Source organism: Castor canadensis, chromosome 9 (genome assembly GCF_047511655.1).
Source record: "Castor canadensis chromosome 9, mCasCan1.hap1v2, whole genome shotgun sequence".
NCBI lineage: Eukaryota > Metazoa > Chordata > Mammalia > Rodentia > Castoridae > Castor > Castor canadensis.
The window spans coordinates 82,274,568-82,298,909 of record NC_133394.1 but is presented as its reverse complement, the minus strand read 5'-3'; the positions used below and the strand labels follow the sequence as shown (position 1 = coordinate 82,298,909).

Here is a 24,342-nt window from a genome sequence, read left to right as displayed (position 1 = left end):
TGCAGTGAAATAAGATAGCATTATCAAAGAAAAGCTAAAAATGAGACACTTTGTTCTTTCTGCAATACACCATTCTATAGAGATTAAGATGAAGCTCCAATGTGGCACACACTCTATTGGGATGGAGTGTTTTGTGGGGTTCTGCCATGGAGGAAATTCCTTAAGGTAGTTGATCCTATGACTGATAGGGAGCAAACTATCAAAAAGCAGTGGTTGGAGGCTCGGCATGGTGATACAGATTACTCAGGAGTCAGCGGTAGGAGGATCACACACTGAGACCACCCTGGGCAAAAGTACGAGACCCTATCCAAAAAGCAAACTGAAAAGCAAAGGTATTGGGCCATAACTCAAGTGGTAGAGCACTCACCTAGCAAGTTCAAGGCTCTGAGTTCAAGCCCTAGTACTACCAGTAAAATTAAGCAGTGGTTGGCACTGGCTTCTCTGACTTCTTTGGGAAAGTTAGAAACAAAAAAGATTCCAAGAAAGAAATAGTAGTTGAAATTTGAAAATTATAAATATAAATTATTACTGTGATTATTAAGTTAATACTTAATCTTCCAGATAGTTCTTCAACTGTATAAAGCAGAAGAGAAGGGGCGAGTAGAAATATAACTTAGTTTATCTTACGGAAACCAGTTTTTTGATCTCTTTTTTTCCTCTTTTTTTTTTTTTTTGTCCTATCAAGTTCACCTTTTTTTTTTTTAACCTCAGCAAAAGACTGTCCTGTTCTACTCATTTTCTTTCTTCCTTATTCCCAGCATTTTCTTTTCTCTCTTTCTACTGTGTCTTAAGACCTGAATTCTCTGCTTTTTAATAGGAGTATCTACAAATGTCAGGACTAGTACCCCATCTCTGTTGTGGTGTAATCACCATACACACCCTGTCCATTGCTGTGTGGTTGGCAGTAGATTGCTCATTATGAGAGCTGACTTGGAACCAGTACTGTGTGTATAGCCTGAACAGCCCCCCACACCCTGGGTGGGGACCTTCAGTAGCATTTTGCTTCCAACCGTCCGAACTGCATTCTGCACAATACAGTACATGAAGAGCAGATAAAACTATTTTCCACCAAAGTGGTTATGGTTAAACACTATTTAATGAGCTGTTAGTCAACCTACTTCACCTTAAAATTAAATATTGTTTCCTTCTTTCAAGTGCTGCAGCTTCTGGTCCTAGCCTAATTTTGTTATCTTGTGACAGCCCTGTGGATGCAGCTGAAAAATCTGCGTTGTACAGTTGGAATATGTAAACACTTAAGTATGTGAGCATGTTCTCATTATTGAGCACTTTAATGTTTCATTTGAGAACACTAAATTTACAAGTTTACACTTTTATATAATTTACATTTAAGAAAAGCAAGGGAACAAGTTCACAATTGCTTTAGTTCACAGAAAGAGAGATACATTTTCTCCAAACTCATCTTTCTTTTTTAAAATCCAAAACTGCTAAAGATGAACCATTTCAATTTTCATTTCTTTACCTTATTTCCCTTTGTGTAGGAAAAAAGAAAAAAAATATGATTGGGTTGTTATTTAGATTATTCCACAAGTGAATAATTTTAAGATTCATCTTCTATTCCATCCATATCAGTTCTGCCAAAGTAAATACCAGTAAACAGGGATTTTATGTGATATTAGTCTAACATCTCATGCAGCTTAGGCAATTAAGCTTAGGCTTAATTATTATTCTCTAAGGTACAAATATATTTTGTATATTTAAAGAACATGCTATTAGAGATAGAATCAACATTTTGGTCAGAAAGAGTTGTTTACATTTCCAGGGCTAGATTTTAAGGCTATAGATGTATTTTTTAGATCAGCATTATCCATTAGAACTTACTCAATGGAGTAAATATTCTGTGTCTGCACAGCCCAGCTTGGTGGCTACTATCCACATGTGACTATTAAACAACTGCGGTGTGGCTATGCAACTGTGGGACGATTTTATTCCATTTAAATCTATAAAGCAGAAGCTGGGTGTGGTGGCCCATGCCTGTAATTTCCAGCATTCAGGAGGCTGAGGCAAGAGGATTGCAAGTTTGAGGCCAGTCTGGACTACATAATGAGTTCCAGACCAGCCTGGATCCTATCTCGATTAGTTAATTAGCTAATTAATTAACTTACACACTCAAATTGGCTAGTAGCCACTATATTGGACAGTGCATTCCTACATAAAGTTAGGCCAGTAAAAAATACCAATATTTAATTGAGAAAAGACTGGTTTTAGAAGCTTTTATGAAGGAGTGAGCAAAAAATTATTCTTCAGTTTAAGTAACAATACAACTGACAGTAGATTACTTCTTTTAATACATCCAAATATAAAAACTCAAATTGCATATTCAAGCCTTAGGTAAAATTAAAGGTGAAACCAATGCAAACTTTCCAGTGCCTATATTCATAATAGTGTAATGATTTTAGGCCCACATAAATATTATTTTACTGTATTAGGAAGTAGAGACCTAATTTATATCTACCCATAGTGTGATTCTCATAAATGCAATTTGGCAATAGTCACCTTCTGAGAAACATAGATTAATATATCCTAAGAAATATCATAAATGAATCTAATTAGCAATGGATGTCATCACAATTTTTAAAACCCAGGAATCTTACCACTAAAATATTCCCTCATCTTATCTCAGTCCCTTTTGTCTCTCCAGTACAATTTGTGTCTTTGTCATGGAAGCCTGAATACACTTCTCTGCCATCAGCTATTTGTGTTCAGTCACCTGAGTAGGATAAAATTCTAGCTCCTTAGATCACTATACCTAATGCGGTCCATGATTGTATCTCTCCAGTCTCATTTCCCCTCCCTTTTCCCCCTTCCTCCTCTTTGTGTGTGTGTGTGTGTGTACATACAAATAAATATGTGTATATGCAAATATATTTATACATAAAAATATAAATATGTATTTTCTTATGTACTTATATATCCATATATATATATAGAGAGAAATATCCATCTATCTACTTACTTACCTATCTAAGGATCATTTTATATTTCCATGATTTTATTCATGTAGCCATCCAACTTTCAGACATTGCCAGTTCAGGAATCTTTCTCATCCCGTCCCAGTTTAGAATGATGGCCTATATTTTGATGGAAATTACTTCTTTTGAAGAGATTATTTCTTCCCTATAATTCATAGATGTATCTTTATATCTGCCACTATACTTGACTTAAAATAGGTACTAAAATAAGTGTTTGTTAACATAACCTGAGTATTAGCATGGTGCTGTTAAAGAACTTTAGTTCACACAGTGCTGCTATTTCAGATATAGGATACAACAATATTCTCTGGTCAGTTATGCATATAGTGAGGAAAAATTCCACCTCCTTCATTTCTATTTTGTTTACTCTAAGAGTAAAACTACATGCTTGACATTCCTAAGCTGAACAACCAACAGCAAATATAACCACCTTCATATTGAACTTTATAGTCTTTGAACATTTTAAAAGGAACAGTTACAAAACAACAAAGAATCCTGAAGGATGCTAAAAGAGTGGTATAGTGAGCTTAGACCCAAGTCACTGCTCATACTCAGGACCCCCATTCAAGGAATTGGAGACTATTCATTCTTTTTGCTGTGCCTCCCTTTGTACAGTTTTACACATATAGAGTGAATGATTGACACTTTACAGACAGTTTCTCCATATGTCCTTCCTCACTTACCTATATTCATACTTGTAGGAGCTTTGTTCTTTCAGATTAAAAATTTATTCATTGTGTCTAACTAGCTCTCATAGGATTTTGGGTTTTATATCTTATTCTGTTGGTCACAGTAGAATAAGTAGAATAGGTGGTATAAAATAGAATACAGTGGGTGTTAGAGAACACATAAAAGGTGCAATCTATAATCTCCCAGAAGTTAGTCCCCTGAAAAGGAAGCATAGAGAAGAACACTTACTTCTTGAGTGCATGGTGATATTACGTGTGTCTCTCTGCTTTGCTTGAAAATAGAAGAATTTTATTTATTAGGGCTTAAATCCTTTAAAAGCTTTAAAATGTTATATGATTCTGAGCTACAAAAGCACTTCAGTTCTCTCTAAAACTCATACTATCATTTGAGTCACGTATTGAAGGTAAAGAAATGCCAAGCTAAATGTGGTTATTTGACTCCTGTTGTTGCAGTTGGCTGAGTCCCACTTTGCTCATATTACTTGTCTGAGCTTGAATATGTGTCGTTTGTAAAGGATGTTTTTAGATTACAGTTTGTGCTGGTTTGGATTCATTTTATTGCAAAAGTTATAAGCAAAAATTGTTTTATGTAAGCCCAGAATCTTATGCAAATCTTCATAATCGGAGTCTAATACCCTAAACTTTAAATGTTTAAACTATGGTGTTGATGATCATATGCCACAATATATATGTTTAAAGTGCTGTGTTGTGTGGTAGTGGAAACTGTGTGAATTTAGTTGTATAGAACTTATGAAAAAACCCAGTGTCCTGAAAAACTGCTTTTCATTATTGCTGTATAAATGGTCAATAAGATAGAAGAGTTGGTGTGAGTTTTTTTCAGCAAATGAGGTTATAATTAAAAGGCAATAAAATATTTGTCAGGTTTGTATACCCTATATCCTGGCAAAAAGTATGTCCTTAATTATGACAAAACAGTTCTAGAAATTAAAGAATCTCTTCAATTTTCAAATTACCATATGTATTACTACACAGTGTCTACCAGCACCTATCCAAATCTTAGTTCCTATTGTTTTCATTCTCTCATTACTATTCTATAAAACACTTTTTGGAGAGAATATATTTATATATGTTTCGTTTATATACATACATTCACACTCCCAATTTGGTGCTTCTTTTTAGATGACATATGACTGAGCTGGTTTTAGCCTCCCATTTTCTTTCTCACTCATTACTATTTCTAACACTGTGATTCTTTCCTAAAACTTCATTCTCTATATTTGAAAATTAAATACTCATAGGAAGTCAGAAAGAAGGAAATTTTCTAATGAATGAAGAATAATCACAACTCTAAATGGACCCGTCAATCCTAGTACATCAATTTTTTCATTTTAAATTTCATTTAGATATTTGTTAGGTGGAAGGTGGAGGAGTGGCTGAAGTAGTAGAGCACTTGCCTAGATATTTGTTAGAGGAAAAATGAAAGTTGTAAACCAAAAAATCAGATATTGAGGCTGATTTTATACCACAAAAGGCAAATATATTCTGCAATTGTATAGTGAAAGCTCAAATTTTTCCTACTATAGTTATAACATTGCATTTAAGGTACATGTACATTTTTTAAAAATGTGTATTTGGTCTACTGCACATGACTCAAAAATTTTAGCATTTGGAAAAGTTTATAATATTCTTTAAATACGGAGAATCATCCTTTGGTTTTAAAAGTAGCTTATTACTTTCCAGCTAAAATAATAAATCACAGAGTTTTGTTTATAATGGGAAATGGGTACCTAAAGATTTATGATACTATTTGTTTTTGTGTCTGTTTGGAAGTTTTCATAATAATCAGGCTGTGGTTTTGTTGTTTTGCTAAATAATTCATTTAATACCACATTTCTGGGATCTGGATCAAATCCAAAGTGTTAGGGCTATACATTCAAATATAGTTTAAAAATTTGTTGTCCTGGATACTCCAAAAGAAAGGTTACTACATTGAAAATCAGGTATTATTTTTCTACTGCATACCATAAATATGACATGTTTAAGAGGAAGAAAATGACATCTGTCTGATTGGTGCCTATTAGAAACCTCTATACATATATATAGGTTATCTCAAAGAGCCAAGAAATGTTCCTGTCCAAATGATCTATAAGAATGGAAAATGTGGCTTCTCCATGTTTACCAATGCAAGATGCTCTTGGTAAAGCACATATAATTTTTTATAATTCCTGAACAAGTTAAATTCACCATTCAATTTAGAAATGGATAACCCACACTTCCAAAGGATAATTTTGTAAGCATGACAATGTGGTAAATTTTGGCTTAGAACTTTAAATCTGACTAAAACCTTCTTATAAGCGTGGCTAAGTAGTAAATATTTGACAGGAATTTTAATCTGGTTATGTCCATCATGCCATTACATAAAAGAATCATGGCTAACAACAATTTTTAAAATACACTGTAGAATACAAGAAGCTTACAAAGAAGATACAGATACTTCTACCCCTTCCCTAATCTTAGAAGAAGAAAAAAAAAATCTTCCTACCCATAACAGGCAAAACTAATCATCTATTTTGTGTTGCTAGAGTGATAATCCTCTATTATATAAAACTGTATGCTTCATAATGAATACCTCCCACCTCCCAGGTGTGGTACTGAGGACATTTACAGACCAAGAGTTCATCAAGGGAAGATGATGAATTCATTGCTAAGTTTTTAAGAGGGTTTATCAAAGTTGCATTTATTTGTCTTACCGAAGGAACTCAGAGATTGAAGAAAGTTTGCTAGCATCAGTAAGTTGAAGAAAAAGAAGACAAAACATACACTTGTAAGAGAAAGGAAATAATGGACACATAAAACAATATAAGAAGTATTATAAAGTAGCACCAATGAACCAAAATTCAGATTAAAATTTACTTGTGATCTTATGCCCATTTTACAGAAGAAATAGTTATGAAACAGAAAATTCATTTATTGCTTAAGATAGTGTGTGAAATTGTTATTGCAAGGCATAACATCCAAGTAACTGAAAGTTCTCTTGTTCAGTTTATTGAATAGGTTTATTGTGGCTTCCTACTTTTCTTTGCACAATATTAAAACCACATGACCTTTTTAGGTTTTGGTCTTATCTTTGGTTTGTTTTTACCATCCTGTAGGCTGCAACTCTAGGTTTGTTAATTTGGTTATATTTTCTCTAGAAAGCCACACAAAACATTAGCATAAAAGTTTTGTAACAATAAAAGTACTTTGGTATCCCTTGAAAAACAACATTTTTTTCCTGTGTTATTAAATATAAGCTGGTATTAGATGAAACTATTGTTTTCACTCCTCCACAATCCTTTCAAATCACATTCATATTAAACCAGAGAATTTGAAAAATTATTTTATAATGAGACTTCTCTGTGGTAGAATGCAGTCATTTAGAGAATACTGGTAAGGTACTTTGATTTTCAAATCTAAAACTTTTGATTAATTATAGTATTACTTGATATTTATGTTCACTATACACAAAACTGGACAAAGTACCAGTCTGTATTATGCCTTATTTTCTGGGTAAGTATTATCCTCGGAGCAATGCACAACTTTCTTTTCAATAAGTCCATGACTAGTCATCTACCTCTCTACTTCTCCCATTTACTTAAAGCTTTGTCTCAGCTGGGTGCTGGAGGCTTACACCTGTAATCCTAGCTACTCAGGTGGCAGAGATCAGGAGGATCACGGTTCGAAGCCAGCCTGGGCAAATAGTTCACGAGACCCTATCACAAAAAATTGGGCTGGTGGAGTGGCTCAAGGTGAAGGCTCTGAGTTCAAGCCCCAGTACTTCAAAAAATAAAAAAGCTTTGTCTCAGCATGAACTCTCAATTCCCCTAGCCCATCATTCTTCATTCTCATCCTAGTACCACAAGCCTAGTTCTCATAGTGCCATTTTACTATTTCATTTATTCATTAACTTATTTTTCTTAACAATCTCTGTTGAACACCTTCTACCAAAGCTGTGAAGTCATTGTGTGAAGTCACTACCCTCAAGTTTGCAGACTACTGAAAGAGAATCCCTCTTGTGCTTGGATTATCTGCTGCAATACAGCCTGTGCCTCTCCTTGGTTCTAGATAGTCCCATGGACTACTTTCTCCAGTGCAGGAAAAGGCCACAAAACAATTCTGATCAGCTCTGCTGAAGTTCATGCATTCTAGCCTACATAAATCCTTGTGGCCAAATGAAAGAGTTCATGTGTTTTTTGCTGACCCTTATCACATTCTTCACAACATAATTTCTTTGCAGCTCTCAAGCCTCTTGCCAAACAGCCTCCCAGGAAATGATTCACTTTTTATTACCAGGCTTTTTCCTTGTCCATCATTTCTTTTAAGAAGAAACAGGTCCTCCTCTTGGCATGTCTAACCATCCCATGTGTCTTTTTTTTTTTTTTTTCCATCTCCTGATTCCTTCAGCACATTTTTTTTTCAGTTTTTCCCACTACTATTTGCAACTTCAAAAAAGATTTACTATCAAGTACCTGAACTCATGCACAGACATTACGCTATGTCAAAAAAGACACCAGTACTCTCTGTTTTTATCTTTCTTTTACCAAACCCTCAAACTTCTTAAAAGAATAATGTAAACTCATTTTCTCAGTTTCTTACCATCTAGCATTCTTTGACCCTCTCTGGTTTGGTTTCTGGCCTGTTTGTACAGTGGAAAATGTTCTCTTGGTGGTCATCTGTTTCCTTTATGGAATCCTTGTATTCATTTATTCATTCTGAAAATATTTTGTGCTTGCTGTTTACCAGGAATGTGCTATATACTAGAGGTAGAGGTTGATCTAAAAAGAGCAAGAACTACTAGGTAGTGGAACACTTGCAATTAGTTAAGTAACCATAAGAATATATGAAAGTGAGAGAAGCAACGTCTAACTCAACCATTAGTTGTTTATAAAGACTTTTAAAGAGAAGATGAGGTTTCTCAAAGGAAAAGGAGAAGGCATTCAGATACAGAAAGGTAGCAGCATTTGTGATAGAGCAAGTTTCTTCTAAGAAGGAATCTAAAAGTTTATATGCTGTGGTTATCTGCTAATTGAGTAATGTGAGTGTGGAATTTGAGGAAATGAGCAGTGATTAGGTTTTTACCTGAATGTAGCTTTTAATTTCTATTTAAATTTTTGTGTATATATTAGTTTGGGGGGGTTGGAGAGAGGCCTACACTTTTGACCAGATTCTCACAAATGAATCTGTAGCTTCAAAGCATGAAAAGCTGCTGCTATAAATGTAGATGAGGACTAGATTATGAAAGGCCTTGAATACCAAGCTCAGGAGTTTTAGACTAGATCTTGAAGGATTCTTGTTTGAAAGAATTTGAGAAATGCAGTGTTATGATCTGATTTTCAGTGTGAACTGTGATATGAGAGGAGCAAGCCTATACAACCTCATTATTTAAAAATAGTCCAGCAGTTGTTAAGTTTAATGCAAGGCATAACATGTACTGATCCCACAAGATTAAACATATTTGAGTAGAACAGTTCATAAATTTACTTTCTAATGTTTTTGTTTTAATCCCTGTAGAACCAGTTCGAAGATACAAAACTTACCACAGTGATATCTTTAGTGTTTCCAGTGAAAGCCCATCTGTTATTTCTTCTGAATCAGATTTCAGACAAGGTAAGAGGTATCAAAATAAGCAAAGTGTTTAATGTTTTTAGGAAATCATGATTATTCTTTGTCAGTAGTGTTGAAATAAAAGTTGTCAAGAGCTGGGGATATGGCTCAAGTGGTAGAGCACCTGCCTAGTAAGTGTGAGGCTGTGAGTTCAAACCACAATAGTGCCAAAAAAAAGTTGCCAAAAAAAAGTTTTAAAATTATAAAATGCTTCTATTTGCTCATGTTAATAACATTACAGGAGCTTAATACCAGTTTCATCAAACAGGGATATAGTCATTTTCATCCTATGGGAGGAAGTCATTGTCTTTAAAAACGACATGACTTCCCTCAAAAGAGTTTAATAACATTATATTATTAATTTGGTTGTGTGATTATGATTTGTATAAATTATCTTCTTTGTCTGTGAAATGCTTGAGTTTTAGATAAGATTGCTTTCATATTTTTCTCACCTGTGCCATTATTCCTTTTTTTATTCACAATCAGTGAGAAGAAGTGAAGCTTCAAAGAGGTTTGAATCCAGCAGTGGTCTCCCAGGAGTAGATGAAACCCCAAGTCAGGGCCAGCTTCAGAGACCAAGGTATGGCCAATGAAAACGTATTAATAATAGATTTTTAGTGAAAGGTGTCGGTTTTTAAATCTTGTTTTGTTTTTTATTAGAATTTTTTTATTATTATTCTTTCTTTTTCACTTTACTTTTCTCTTCTCTTTCTCTTGGCTTCCCTTCTCTTTTAAGTTCTCAAAAATTGGGCTGGGGATGTAGCTCAGTGGTTGAGTTTTTGCCTAGCATGCATGAGGCCTGGGTTTGAGCCCCAGTATTTCACATGAAGAAACATTTTGCTCAATGAGAAAAATATTTTTAAGACAAATAATTGTTTGGTGTGTGTATGTGAAACCCTACTTCTTTTAACTTGTTTCATTTATTTCCTGCCCACAGAAATGCTCATTAACTAAAATAGTCTGAATTCCTCAAGCAAGTGCAAACTTTCCTAAATGTGGACAGTTTTCTGATAATATCTTCAACATGCTAGCACACCATCAGGAGTTCCTGTTTTGTTCTTTAGGTCAAATATTTGTGAGATCCTATGAACAGTACTATATTTATAAATGTTGCATGCTTATTTAAAAAAAAATTCCCATTCCCTTTAGCTAGAATGAAATGGCCAAACAAATCCACATAGTGCTGTTGATTTCTTTCATGGGTTGGGGGTGAGCACAGAGATTAACAGGAAATTATGAGTCAGATGCAGAAGAATGCATAACTTTTGGATTCTGAGCTATTTATTCAAAAGTTTCTTTCATTGACCAAAAAGGATATTCAAAACTTTCCAAAGAGCATCTCTAAGCCCTTTTTCTTTGTTAACTTTTGAAGTACACATTATACATGGCATATTCCCACTGCTTCTGAGCCTGTCAACTTGTTGAGATGACCATTTTTTTCTAACTTCAAACAACCTATTTATCCATTCTTCAGTGATACAGACGATTTTTCTGGGTTTTTGCGGGGGGCTTGTTTTTGGTTTTGCTTCTCAAACATTTCGGTCCTTATAGAAACTTCTGTCAGATATTGTATTGGAAGAGAAGAAATATCATTTTTGCTATCTGTGAGTAGATCTGATTGAAAATAATTTGAGCACGAAAGCTAACCTATTGATGAAAATACCACATGTAAGTTAAAATGTATGGATTCAAGTTCTTATCATCCTTTACCTCAAGCAGTGGTGAGCCATTAGGTTATATTTAGTCATTCACTTAACAAAAAGTCACTGAGCACCCACAACATTCTAAATACTTTTAGGTACTAGGGACAGAGTTAAAAACAACATAGAAAAACTCCTTCAAGTGACTTTCTAAAAATGCGACACAATAAACTACCAAAAAAAAAGAAGTAATGTAGTCAACATAGTTGTTTGGTAAAAAGTAACATAGGCTAATGGAATAGGGAGTATACAGATGTGATTTCTGAATTCTATTTTCTGTAGGTAGTATGATCAGAGAAGGTCTCTCTGAAGGGGTGAGTTTAAATAGAAAACAGATTAAAGGAAGGGAGTGATCCATGCAGATGTCAGCAGGAAAAGCAAGTACAGAGATGCTAAGGTATAGAAGATATGTTGCTTGTTGGAGGAATAGCAAAAAGGGTAGTGTGGCTACAGCAGGGATAATAATCACATAACCAGGACTCAAAGCAGGGCAGGCCACAGAGGCTAAAGTAAGTACTTAAGATCTTATTCTAAGTGAAATGAGAAGCCTTTGGGTGATTAAAAACATGAGAGCCAAAGTCTAATTTACATAAAAATGGTATTACCCAGTTTGTTCTTTGAAGGAGACCAGTCAGGAGACAGTTACTCTATTTAGAGTGGACAGTACAGACTTGACTGTCACTGATGGAGAAAAGTCCGATATGCTTATCTTCTAGGTTGTGCTTTGAGGAATGCTGCTCAGTTAGATGCGTTATTTGTAAGAAAGAGAAAACACGAATGACTCCAAGTTGTATCCTAAGCAACTAGTAAATGATTGAGATACAGACAGGAAAAAGCATTAAGAATTTGGTTTTAGAAATATTAGGCTAACTGTATATTAACATCCAATAAAACACCCACATATTTTTATTTTAATGAAAAAAAGCAAGGAAAATTCATCAGTTGAGAGTGGAAGGAGAGAGTATTATTGGAGCTTTGGCAAGAAGAGGAAGACCTTAAATAGTTCTCTAGGAAAAATGAGTCACCAGGCAGTGCTGAGGGCCCAGTGAGATCAGTCAACCGGGTTTTGCAGTTTTGTGTGCACTGAGGTTGTATGCAAAGGAATAATTTTAATGATGAACCTTAGGATCCAGGCAACATATGGCAAGAGAAGAATAGCCAGAAAGAAAATGGTAGGGTCCATGAATTAAAATTATTAGTACAGTTCGTGAATTATTTGAAAGAGGGTATTAGAAAGAGTGAGTTAGAAAAAATGAGATTATATTGAGTATGGGAGAAGAGAAATAGGAAAATTTAGAGGTGAGATGGGTATTGTTAATGCCAGCATGACCAGATGGGAATAAGTTTTGGGATGAGATAAAGAGGAGGCCAGAGTATTGGGAGACTTCTGAATCTATGTATCAGCACACATAGATGATACACATATTCTGAATCTATGTATCAGCACACAAATGATGACAGAAGTAGTGATGGAGGAAAAAAAAAAACACTGAGTCAGGTACTTGAATCTTTAATAAGAGAGAGTGACTGATAGGATAATAAATATCTACAACAAAGTAGAATAGCAGATATTATTTTATCCTATGTAACTGAGGAGAACTGGGGGTTCAACACTGGTCTGGAAGCTGAAATAAGAATTAAGGAGAATCTCTTTCCACCTCTAAGCTCAATGGTACAGGCCTGTAAGAACAAAACAGCCCACTATCTGTGAGAACCACAGGGGAAACAGTCCTCAGAAGATGCTGAAAATGGTCAGAGAGGAGGTGAAGGATTTAGGTCTACCCCAAAGAACATCATTATACAATACATAAATGAATAACTGAATGCTGCTGTGTACTAGGATCTGTTACTATCCATAGAACATTTCTGACATCAGCCATACAGGGAAGGGGGTTGTTCACATCAACAACCAGTTCTCCAAGTCTCTAGACACTGAACGTCCCACAATTTAATTTGGCAAATAAATGTATAGAGTTAGCATCAAATTCCCACAAGTTAAGGACTCAGTCCCACTGCAGATGCTAATTAGTTCTCACAGTCCCCTCCTCAGATCTGATAATTTGCAAGGGGCTCTTACAGAGGTTTGGCTACATAGGCATGACCAATTTTGAACTCAGTCTCCAGCCCCTTTTCCTTTCCAAGGGATTGGTGGGGTCAGAGCTGAAAGCTCTAGGCTTCTAATTAAGACTTGGTTTTTCTGGGTCTTCCCCTAACAGAAATTATCTAAGGTCCCACCAAGGATTTCTTAATTAAAACAAAAGAAACTCCTATTGTATAGAGGAATTTAAAAGCTCTGTGTCAGGAAGAAAAAAAACAAAAACAGGCCTGTCATCCAGGAAATTACAAGATTTTTAGGAGGTGTGAGAGGAACCAGGATCAAAGACCAAATATTAGAATAAGATTCTCTGATCATCCCTATCTCTCAGCAAATTTCAGAGGATTTAGAAAGATAAATACCTATAGCAATATGTGTCTAATATATGAGGTAGTAATTATACACATCACATATATCATGCTGTACCATGAGATGCTACCATTCTGCTTTATTTTTTTTAATTTTTTTAATCTCCTTTATTATATGTGCATACAATGATGGGGTCATTACTCCCCCCTTTCCCCTGCCCCCTATTTTTTTTAATTTTAAAAAATTTTATTGTCACATTATTGTTAAACTGGGGGTATATTGTGACATTTACAACAGTGCTTACAATATATCTTAGTTACAGTCACCCCCTCCATCATTCTCCTTTACCCTCTCTCCCCATATTTCTACCATTCTTCTAAGATAAAAAATAAAATTTGTTTAAATCCTTGTTATTTTACTTAACACAGAGTTGTCTTCATTAGCCTTAAAACAGTTGTTTTCTTTCCAGAGCTTACCTCTCTCCTCTTTTCAATGTAGTAAACAATATGAAACACCCCTTGAAGGCAACATGATTAATCAAGAGATCATGCTAAAACGGCAAGAAGAGGAAATGATGCAGCTGCAAGCCAGAATGGCCCTTCGACAGTCCCGGCTGAGCCTGTATCCAGGAGACACTATCAAGGCTTCCATGCTTGATATCACAAGGGATCCATTAAGAGAAATTGCCCTAGAAACAGCCATGACCCAGAGAAAACTGAGGGTAAGTTGATTCTCAGTTACTACTATTAGGTAGAGTATTTTTAAAACAAGTTGCATAAATGAAATAAAAATTCTCTATTAGTTTCCATTGGGACTATCTTATGGTTGATACTGAAATAAATATTTAGCTGTTTTCATTATTTCACCTTTTAACATAGCATTAGGTAGATGTAGAATATCTTAACTGTATGTTTTAAAAGTGTATACAGCCAGGTATGGTAACATGTGCCTGTAGTCCCAGCTACTCAGGAGGCTGAGGCAGAAAGATTGCCCAGGAGTTGACAGACAGCCTGGGCAACACAGCAAAACCCCATCTCAAAAGAAAAATTTTAAAGTCAAAATAAACCAGACATGGTGGCTCACATCTGTAATTACAGCTACTTGGGAGGCAGAGGCAGGGCCATTGCAAGTTTGAGGCCAGGCTTGGCAAAGTTCGCAAGACACTATCTAAAATAAACTGCAAACAACAGAAATAGAGCTATAGCTCAATTGGTAGATCTCTTTCCTAGCAAGCATGAAGGCATGGGTTCAATCCTTGGTACTGGAGATTAAAAAAAAAGTAAAAATACATGCACAGTCCTTAAGATTAACTGTCTTTATTCAGTATTTTTTGGGAATTTATTTTTTTTAATATCAAGAAATTTTATATCAGAGTTCAGGGTTAATTCAGAAACTCAAGAATGTTTACCAAGTGCACTCTATCTTTCAGTTTTGCCATTCTCCGAATGTTGACAGTAATTCTCGTTCTACTCAAAAGATGACTGATTTAGCTCCAAACTCATATCCTCTCATTACAGTAACCAAAGTCACGAAGGAACAAGTCTGCATATTATATCTTGTGAGAAGGTTTTTTAATGTGCATATTCTTCTATTAGGGGAATTTTCTTTAAACGTACAGACATTCTTATGAACATAAGCTCAAAATGAACATGGACTTTTTTTCTTTAAAATATCATGGACATTTTACGATTTCTGTTAGTACTACAAAATACTCCATTTTGTGTCTTTACTGTGTGCTGTAATCTTTAACCCCATTTCTAATTATTGGACATTTAAAATTATTTTAATTATTGTCGCTGTTACTAATTTGTTGAAAGCAATGCTCTGATTGACATCCCAATAGTTAAATCTTTACAGATAACTTCTTTCAAACCAACTCAAAGGCAGACACCTTTAAAGACATTTAAGCATATTATCAAGTTGTCCTTCAAAACTTTGTAACAGTTTATGCTTCTTATGATCATATGTGTTTCACTGTATTCTTACCTAGTCTAGGTTTTATCATTCTTTTTTATCATCCAACTTGATAGGTGAGGCAGTGTCTCATTTTTACTTTAAATAATTCTTCAAAAGCAAACAACATATTAGTAAAGGTGATATAATTGATAATGATTTTTTTTCTTTTTAGTTCTGCACTAAGAAATTAGAAGTCTTGAACTCTATTCCTTAGATTGTTGTTATGTGATGATGTATAAATTTAAAAACCTTTGTGTTTCATTGTCTTGATTTTTCAGTTGTGGAACAGTATCTAAGACACTGTCCGAATTCAAAGTTTTTAGATTCTAATAAAGTATACTCATATTTTAAACTGGACAGGAAGAAACACAATAAGGCTTCAACAATTTATCACTATAACCAACACCTATGTCAAAATTAGACAATAAGCAGTGTGACATACAGAATAATGTGAGCTTCCAATATGATAATCCTGTGAGCAGCATACAGAGCACACACATATCCACACTTTTTTTTTCCTAAACCATAGTTTCAGAGAGCTTTGGTTCATTGCAATTCATAAATTATAGATTGTGCCTTTACATATGCCACTATTTCACATTATCTCACTGAAAACCTATGTTTCCTTTATAGGCAGTCAACTTCTAGCTATATCAAAGCAAACATATCTTCACCAGCAAACTATAGTATCAGTGACTAGATAATTTGAACTAATACTAATGTAGTCATTAAAGGACTACATTGTGTTTTTTCTCTGAAGAGCATAGAAAGTTCTGTTTTTGAGGCTGTAAAGGGGTAGTGCTATGTGGAGGAACAATTTCACAACTAAATTAATATTCTTTCCAAAAATATACATTTTAATTTTTACCTACTCTCCTTTTGGTGCAGACACGCTTTTATTTGTTCATGTTATAACACCCTAGTTGATCTTTTAGTAGATTCTGTTTCCATAGCAAATCATCTTCATTCATTTTATTCTATTTTTAGTCTAATTTAAAACATGTTCTATTGGTTCATTGACTATTAACAAACCCTTAATGTTTTTTATTTTAATTTTATTTTATTGTTTTTGCATTTACTTACATGTGTATGCATTACTTGAGCCACCAACCCGCTCCCCACCTTGCTACCTCTGAGCAGAACCTGTTCTGTCCTCTTATTCTCTGATTTTGTTGAAGAAAAACATAAAAGATAATAAGAAAAACATAGCATTTTTGCCAGTTTGAGACAAGGATAGCTATACAGAGAGATTCTTTGTGTTGCTTCCATGCATATGTGTGTTACAACCCAAATTGGTTCATCTCTACCAGACCTCTTCATTACTTCCTAGTCCCCTTCTCATGGTGACCTTTGCCAGTTTAAGATTCCTATATCACTCCTCTACAACGAGCACATCAACCACATTCAAGTTTTAGGTTTCCTTCCTATCCCTACCGTGGGCAGTCTCCCCTTAGTGTATGTCCAATAATACTACTGTATTTGTTTTAGGTCTATAATCTGCATATGAGGGAGAACATGCAATTTTTGGCTTTCTGAGCCTGACTAACTTTTCTTAAGATGATGTTTTCCAGTTCCATCCATTTACTTGCAAATGAAAAAATTTCATTCTTTCTGGCTGAATAAAACTCCATTGTGTATAAGTACCACATTTTCTTTTCTTTTGTTTTTTTATTATAAATTTTTTATTAGGATATATTCATTATGTGGGGGGAGTTCGTAGTAACAATTCTGATTAGTCTTGTATCATACATTATTTACATTACCTCATCATCTCTCCCCCTCAGCCCCCTCCCCACCCCACTTAAAGCAATTGTAAGAGGTTTTTTAGTTCTGTTTTCATATAAAAGTACCACATTTTCTTAATCCATTCATCAGTGGTGGGGCATCTTGACTGTTCCCATAGCTGGGCTATTGTAAATAATGCTACAATAAACATGGGTGTGCAGGTGTCTTTGTTGTAACCTGACTCACATTCCTTCTGGTGTAGCCCTAGGAGTGGTATTGCTGGATCATATGGCAGGTCTATTTTAAGTTTTTTAAGAGGCCTCCATATTGTTTTCCACAGTGGTTGTACTAGCTTCCATTCCCACCAGCAATGTATAAGGGTTCCTTTTTTCCTGCATCCTCACCAACATTTGTTGTTGGTGTCCTTGATGGTAGCAATTCTCACAGGAGTGAGGTGGAATCTTAATGTGGTTTTGATTTGCATTTTCTTTATGGCCAGGGATGGTGAGCATTTTCTCATGTGTTTCTTAGCCATTTGGACTTATTCCTTTGAAGAAGTTCTGTTTAGTTCAATTGCCCATTTCTTTACTGGGTCATTGATTTTGGGGGAGTTCAGTTTTTTTGAGCTCCTTGTGTGTTCTGGTTATCAGTCCCTTGTCTGATGGATAGCTGGGAAATATTTTTCTCCTATTCTGTGGGTGGCCTCTTCAATTCAGAGGCCATTTCTTTTGTAGTGCGGAAGCTTTTAAATTTCATGTAGTCCCATTTGTCCGTCCTTTCTCTTAGCTGCTGAGCCACTTGAGTTCTACTACCCTGCCTATACCTATTGCTTCCAGGGTATTCCTGCTCTTTCCTATACTAACCACAAGGTTTCAGGTCTGATATTAAGGTCCCTGATCCATTTTGAGTTGATAGTAGTACAGGATGACAGGCTAGTTTCAGTTTTCTGCAGGCAGATACCACTTTTCTCAGCAACATTTGTTGAAGAGGCTGTCTTTTCTCCATCATATATTTTTGGCACCTTTGTTGAAGATTAGGTGAGCATAGCTGTGTGGATTCATATCTGGGTCCTCTATTCTGTTCCACTTGTCTTCATGTCTGTTTTTGTGCCAGAACCATGCTGTTTTTATTACTATGGCTCTGTAATATGGCTTGAAGTTGGGTATTGTGATACATTCAGTATTGCTGTTTTTGCTCAGTATTGCCTTGGCTATTCATGGTCTTTTTTGTTTCCAAATAAACTTTTGAATACCACATTTTCTTGATCCATTTGTTGGTACTGGGGCATTTTATGAAGTCCCATTTGTCCATCCGTTTTTTTAGTTGTTGGGCTGCTGGGGTTGTATTGAGGAAGTCCTTGCCTATACCTATTACTTCCAGAGTGTTTCCTGCCCCTTCCTGTACTAACTTCAGAATTTCAGGTCTGATATTTAGGTCCTTGATCCATTTTGAGTTGATACTAGTACAGGGTGATAAACATGGATCTAGTTTCAGTTTTTGCAGACTGCTAACCAGTTTTCCCAGCAGTTTTTGTTGAAGAGGCTGTCTTTTCTCCATTGTGTATTTTTAGCGTCTTTGTCAAAGACAAGTTGGTTATAGTTGTGTGGCTTCATATCCCGGTCCTCTATTCTGTTCCACTGGACTTCATGTCTGTTTTTGTGCCAGTACCATGATGTTTTTATTGCTATTGATTTGTAATATAGTTTGAAGTCAGGTATTGTGATACCTCCAGCATTGCTCTTTTTGCTGAGAATTGCCTTGGCTATTCATGGTCTCTTGTGTTTCCAAATGAACTTTAGGGTAGATTTTTCAATCTGTGTGATGAATGTCATTGGGATTCTGATGGGAATTGCATTAAACATGTAGATTGCTTTTGGTAGTATAGCCATTTTCACTGTGTTGGTTCTACCGATCCATGAGGGTTCTAGAAACATGATTACAAACAGACATATATTATGTAGTCACAAAGTAGACATCCTTTAACTATGACTTATTTTATCTTATTTCTTTTGGCAGTACTGGGGTTTGAACTCAGGGCCTCAAGCTTGCTAGGCAGGAGTTCTACCACTTGAGCCACACCCAACACTTTTTATGCTTTAGTTGTTTTTCAGATAAGATCTCCTGTTTTCAGCCTCAGACCGCAATCCTACCTATGCCTCCCTCATAGCAGGAATCACAGGTGGGAATCATTATGCCCAGCTTATTAGTTGAGATGGGGTCTCACTAACTTTTCATTCAAACCTCAATCCTCCCACTCCACCTCCCAAGGAGCTGGGTTTAGCAGGGATTACAGACGTATATTACCTTGCCCAGCCCTAACAGTGACTCATTTTAGATGGAATATCACTGTGTAAAACAATGAGATTCTGTTCACTTACTTCACACATTAGTAATATTAAAATGAGTCCTCACCTGAGCTTGATAACCCCATTTTTGGCATTTTACTTTCATTAATTAATTTTTATTTTTTATGGTACTGGGGATCAACCTCAAAGCCTCAGGCATGCTAAGCATGGTTTCTACTGCTGAACCCTCCACCCCTAACCTGATTACTTTTTTTTTTTTTTTAACAAATCTGAGTCTATCTGGAGTTCAAATAATGGAATCTAGTAAAATAATAAAACTGTGTCAACCTAGGCATTGTATATGACATCACTGGTAGGAAATACACAATGTTTAAAGGCACATTCCATGTCTATTCTTAGCAGATTCCACTGTACTCCTTCATTGAAAGCTTCTATACTTATTTTGCATCACTTAGTTCTAATATAGTCACATTATACATTATTTATTATTGCATTATTTTCCCTTTAAGGAAAGAGCTAGAACAAATGATAAAAACTATTCATTCAGTTTTTGTGATTTGCAGAATTTCTTTGGCCCTGAGTTTGTGAAAATGACAATTGAACCATTTATATCTTTGGATTTGCCACGGTCTATTCTTGTAAGTAGTAAAACAGTTTGTCTCTCTTAGAAAATAATTTATGTAGTTTTGTTGTCAAAAGCCAGTTGAATTATTTGCAATGCTTATTTTAATAAATGGCCATTAATTTTTTTTCACTTGTAGACCAAGAAAGGGAAGAATGAGGATAATCGGAGAAAAATAAATATAATGCTTCTGAATGGACAGCGATTGGAACTGACCTGTGATACTAAAACTATATGTAAAGATGTGTTCGATATGGTTGTAGCCCATATTGGCTTAGTAGAGCATCATTTATTTGCTTTAGCTACCCTAAAAGGTACCAAGATATTTTTTATTCAGAGTACAAAATAGAAACTTAAAAACAAGCTGACTTCCTATATCTGTTATCATATCTGACTTCATTTGGGGAAATATTAACTTAGTGAAAAATTCAGCATTGAGAAATAGAAGTGAGTTAGGAACTTGTTCCAACTTCTTTCACTTAGTTTTGGGCAGTTTTGTTTGTTTTATTCATTATTACTTTTTTATCTTTTTTGGTGGTACCATGGTTTGAACTCAGGGTTTATACTTACTAGATAGGTGCTCTACCACTTAGGCCATGCCTCCAGCCCTTTTTGCCCTGGTTATTTTGGAGATAGGGTCTTGCTTTTTGCCTGGGCTATCCTGGATGGAGATTCTTCTATATTAAACTTCCCACCAGAGCTAGGATGACAGATATGTGCCACTGTGCCCAGCTTTTCCTATCAAGATGTGGTTTCATTAATTTTTTTGCCCAGGCTGGCCTGGAACTGCAATCCTCCCAATCCAAGGTAGCTAGGATTACAGGCTTCAGCCACCAGCATCATTCATTATTTTAGTAGCTGTGTTTGTTAGGCATCTTCTGTATCTGACTATGAAAATTTTTTCTTTGACTCTCACCATATAAAAATAGTTTTGATTTGTTTTTGTTTTTTGAGATAATATCTTACTGTGTTGCCCATGCTGGTCTCAAATTCCTGGTCTCATGAAATCCTCCTGCCTCAGCTTCCCCACTACACTACAGATGTGCACCACTGATTAAAAATAAAATAGATTTTAATTTTGACACTTTAGGGTCTATTTTATATATTAGCTGCATATATATGTAAAAAATGTGTGAGTATATATATATATAGATCTATATATATATATAGATCTATATATAGATCTATATATATAGATCTATATATAGATCTATATATATATTATTTTATATATTATTTTATATATTAGCTGCATATATATGTAAAAAATGTGTGAGTATATATATATATATCTATATATATATAGATATATATATATATATATCTACCTGTAAGGTATATGCACACATACTTCATTCTAAAATAGAAGGACCTTATTTATAAATTTTCACCTGCTATATTAAAAGTCATAGTGTCTTTTTTAAAAATGGTTATATCACATATTTATTAAGCCTTACATCCACTGAATTCCTCTTCTGTTTGTCAATTAAAGTTGCTGTAGCAATAAGAAGCTCTTTGGAATTTATCTTCATTCCTTAGTAAATCATATTTATTAATTACTCTCAGTATTTCAGATTTCTCAAAATGTAACTTAGAAAAGTACAGATAATAGAGGATCATAAATGACAATCAAAGGTTCAAATGATCCTGAAACTCTGCAAGGTCATGTCTACTCTTTCTCCTTCTCCTTTTTCTTCAGTATTGGGGTTTGAACTCAGACTTCATGTTTACTAGGCCGGTGCTCTACCACTTGAGATACACCTCTAGTCCGATATCTAGTTTTTCCTAAAGGAAATAGTTCCTTCTACATATTTTGTTGAATATTTGTGCCTTAAAAATGAATACATTTTTGTGGAGTCATCTAGTAAGTATGCAATTAGTACCTAGTAATGTTCTATTACTTCACTAATTTCATTTTTATACTAATTAGGTAATTCTGTCTACATAAAGATATTCAATTAATCAGAATTTCTACTTGATATGCCTGATTTTTTTTTATTGTTTTATTATTCATATCTGCATACAACGCTTGGGTTATTTCTCTCCCCTGCCCCCACCCCCTCCCTTACCACCCACTCCGCCCCCTCCCTTTCCCCCCTACCCCCTCAATACCTGGCAGAAACTATTTTGCCCTTATCTCTAATTTTGTTGAAGAGAGAGTATAAGCAATAATGGGAAGGAACAAGGGTTTTTGCTACTTGAGATAAGGATAGCTATACAGGGAGTTGACTCACATTAATTTCCTGTGTGTGTGTGTGTGTGTGTTACCTTCTAGGTCAATTCTTCTTTTTTTTTTTTTCCTTTTATTATTCATATGTGCATACAAGGCTTGGGTCATTTCTCCCCCCTGCCCCCACCCCCTCCCTCTCCCCACCCACCCCTCAATACCCAGCAGAAACTATTTTGCCCTTATTTCTAATTTTGTTGTAAAGAGAGTATAAGCAATAATAGGAAGGAACAAGGGTTTTTGCTGGTTGAGATAAGGATAGCTATACAGGGCATTGACTCACATTGATTTCCTGTGTGTGGGTGTTACCTTCTAGGTTAATTCATTTTGATCTCACCTTTTCTCTAGTTCCTGGTCCCCTTTTCCTATTGACCTCAGTTGCTTTTAAGGTATCTGCTTTAGTTTCTCTGCGTTAAAGGCAACAAATGCTAGCTAATTTTTTAGGTGTCTTACCTATCCCCACACCTCCCTTGTGTGCTCTTGCTTTTATCATGTACTCAAAGTCCAATCCCCTTGTTGTGTTTACCCTTGATCTAATGTCCGCAAATGAGGGAGAGCATACGATTTTTGGTCTTTGGGGCCAGGCTAACCTCACTCAGAATGATGTTCTCCAATTCCATCCATTTACCAGCAAATGATAACATTTCGTTCTTCTTCATGGCTGCATAAAATTCCACTGTGTATAGATACCACATTTTCTTGATCCATTCATCAGTAGTGGGGCATCTTGGCTGTTTCCATAACTTGGCTATTGTGAATAGTGCTGCAATAAACATGGGTGTGCAGGTGCCTCTGGAGTAACCTGTGTCAGTCTTGATATGCCTGATTCCTTAAAACTTCAGTACAAGTCACATTTATTAAATAATCCTTTCATTTGGAGAGAATCAATAGTAGTTTAAAATTGTGTCAAAAAATAAAATTAAAATGATGATTTTTATCCCTCCTAGGTTCAGCTAAATAACTCAATAATAATTGCTAGCATTTATTGAAGTAGTGGCATTCAGTATTTGATTTCCCAAGTGTTCAATATCTATTATGTCATGTGATTTTTACATAACTATATAAAGCAGGAACTGGCACTATCCTGATCTTTCAGACAGAAAAACTGATATCAAGACAGGTCGATTATCAAAAATCATATGTTCTCCCTCATATGTGGACATTAGATCAAGGGCAAACACAATGGGATTGGACTTTGAGCACATGATAAAAGCGAGAGCACACAAGGGAGGGGTGAGGATAGGTAAGACACCTAAAAAACTAGCTAGCATTTGTTGCCCTTAACGCAGAGAAACTAAAGCAGATACCTTAAAGCAACTGAGGCCAATAGGAAAAGGGGAACAGGTACTAGAGAAAAGGTTAGATCAAAAAGAATTAACCTAGAAGGTAACACCCACGCACAGGAAATCAATGTGAGTCAATGCCCTGTATAGCTATCCTTATCTCAACCAGCAAAAACCCTTGTTCCTTCCTATTATTGCTTATACTCTCTCTACAACAAAATTAGAAATAAGGGCAAAATAGTTTCTGCTGGGTATTGGGGGGGTGGGAGGGAGAGGGAGGGGGCGGAGTGGGTGGTAAGGAGGGGTGTGGGGACAGGGGGGAGAAATGACCCAAGCCTTGTATGCACATATGAATAAAAAAAAAAAAAAAGACAGTTCGATTATTTATTCTGTGTCACACAGATGGTAAATGATACCACCAGGAGTGAATCCAGGTCTGTTTGTCTTTAGAGCCCCCATTTTTAAAAGATTGAACTACATATTGACTCCATCCATATGCAGTGCCTTAGAGCTTCCTGCCATCCCTCATCACAGTCTTGCTTTATTCTCTTCTGATACTATTGAACAGAAAAATGAAAAAATATCAAAGGGAAACTTTTCACTTTATCTAGATGTTTTTCTCATTCTGTTTTAGAAAATGAATATTTCTTTATTGATCCTGATTTAAAATTAACCAAAGTGGCCCCAGAGGGATGGAAAGAAGAACCAAAGAAAAAGAGCAAAGCCACTGTTAATTTTACTTTGTTTTTCCGAATTAAATTTTTCATGGATGATGTTAGTCTAATACAGTGAGTACACAAAAGTTTCTCTTTTGCTCTTCTTAGCTCCTGTTCTTT

General features: G+C 35.4%; 1 protein-coding gene across 14 annotated transcripts in view; it reads left to right on the top strand.

The window, feature by feature from the left end:
* Positions 1–24,342, top strand: part of Ptpn13 (protein tyrosine phosphatase non-receptor type 13) — a 198,664-nt gene that overhangs the window by 96,175 nt on the left and 78,147 nt on the right. For all 14 annotated transcript variants that reach the window (XM_074041824.1, XM_074041827.1, XM_074041825.1 and 11 more), the window contains 6 exons: positions 9,191–9,286; positions 9,770–9,863; positions 13,886–14,108; positions 19,938–20,012; positions 20,136–20,310; positions 24,141–24,294. In XM_074041824.1, the coding sequence (XP_073897925.1) occupies positions 9,191–9,286; positions 9,770–9,863; positions 13,886–14,108; positions 19,938–20,012; positions 20,136–20,310; positions 24,141–24,294 (817 nt within the window). The remainder of the gene's footprint in view (positions 1–9,190; positions 9,287–9,769; positions 9,864–13,885; positions 14,109–19,937; positions 20,013–20,135; positions 20,311–24,140; positions 24,295–24,342) is intronic.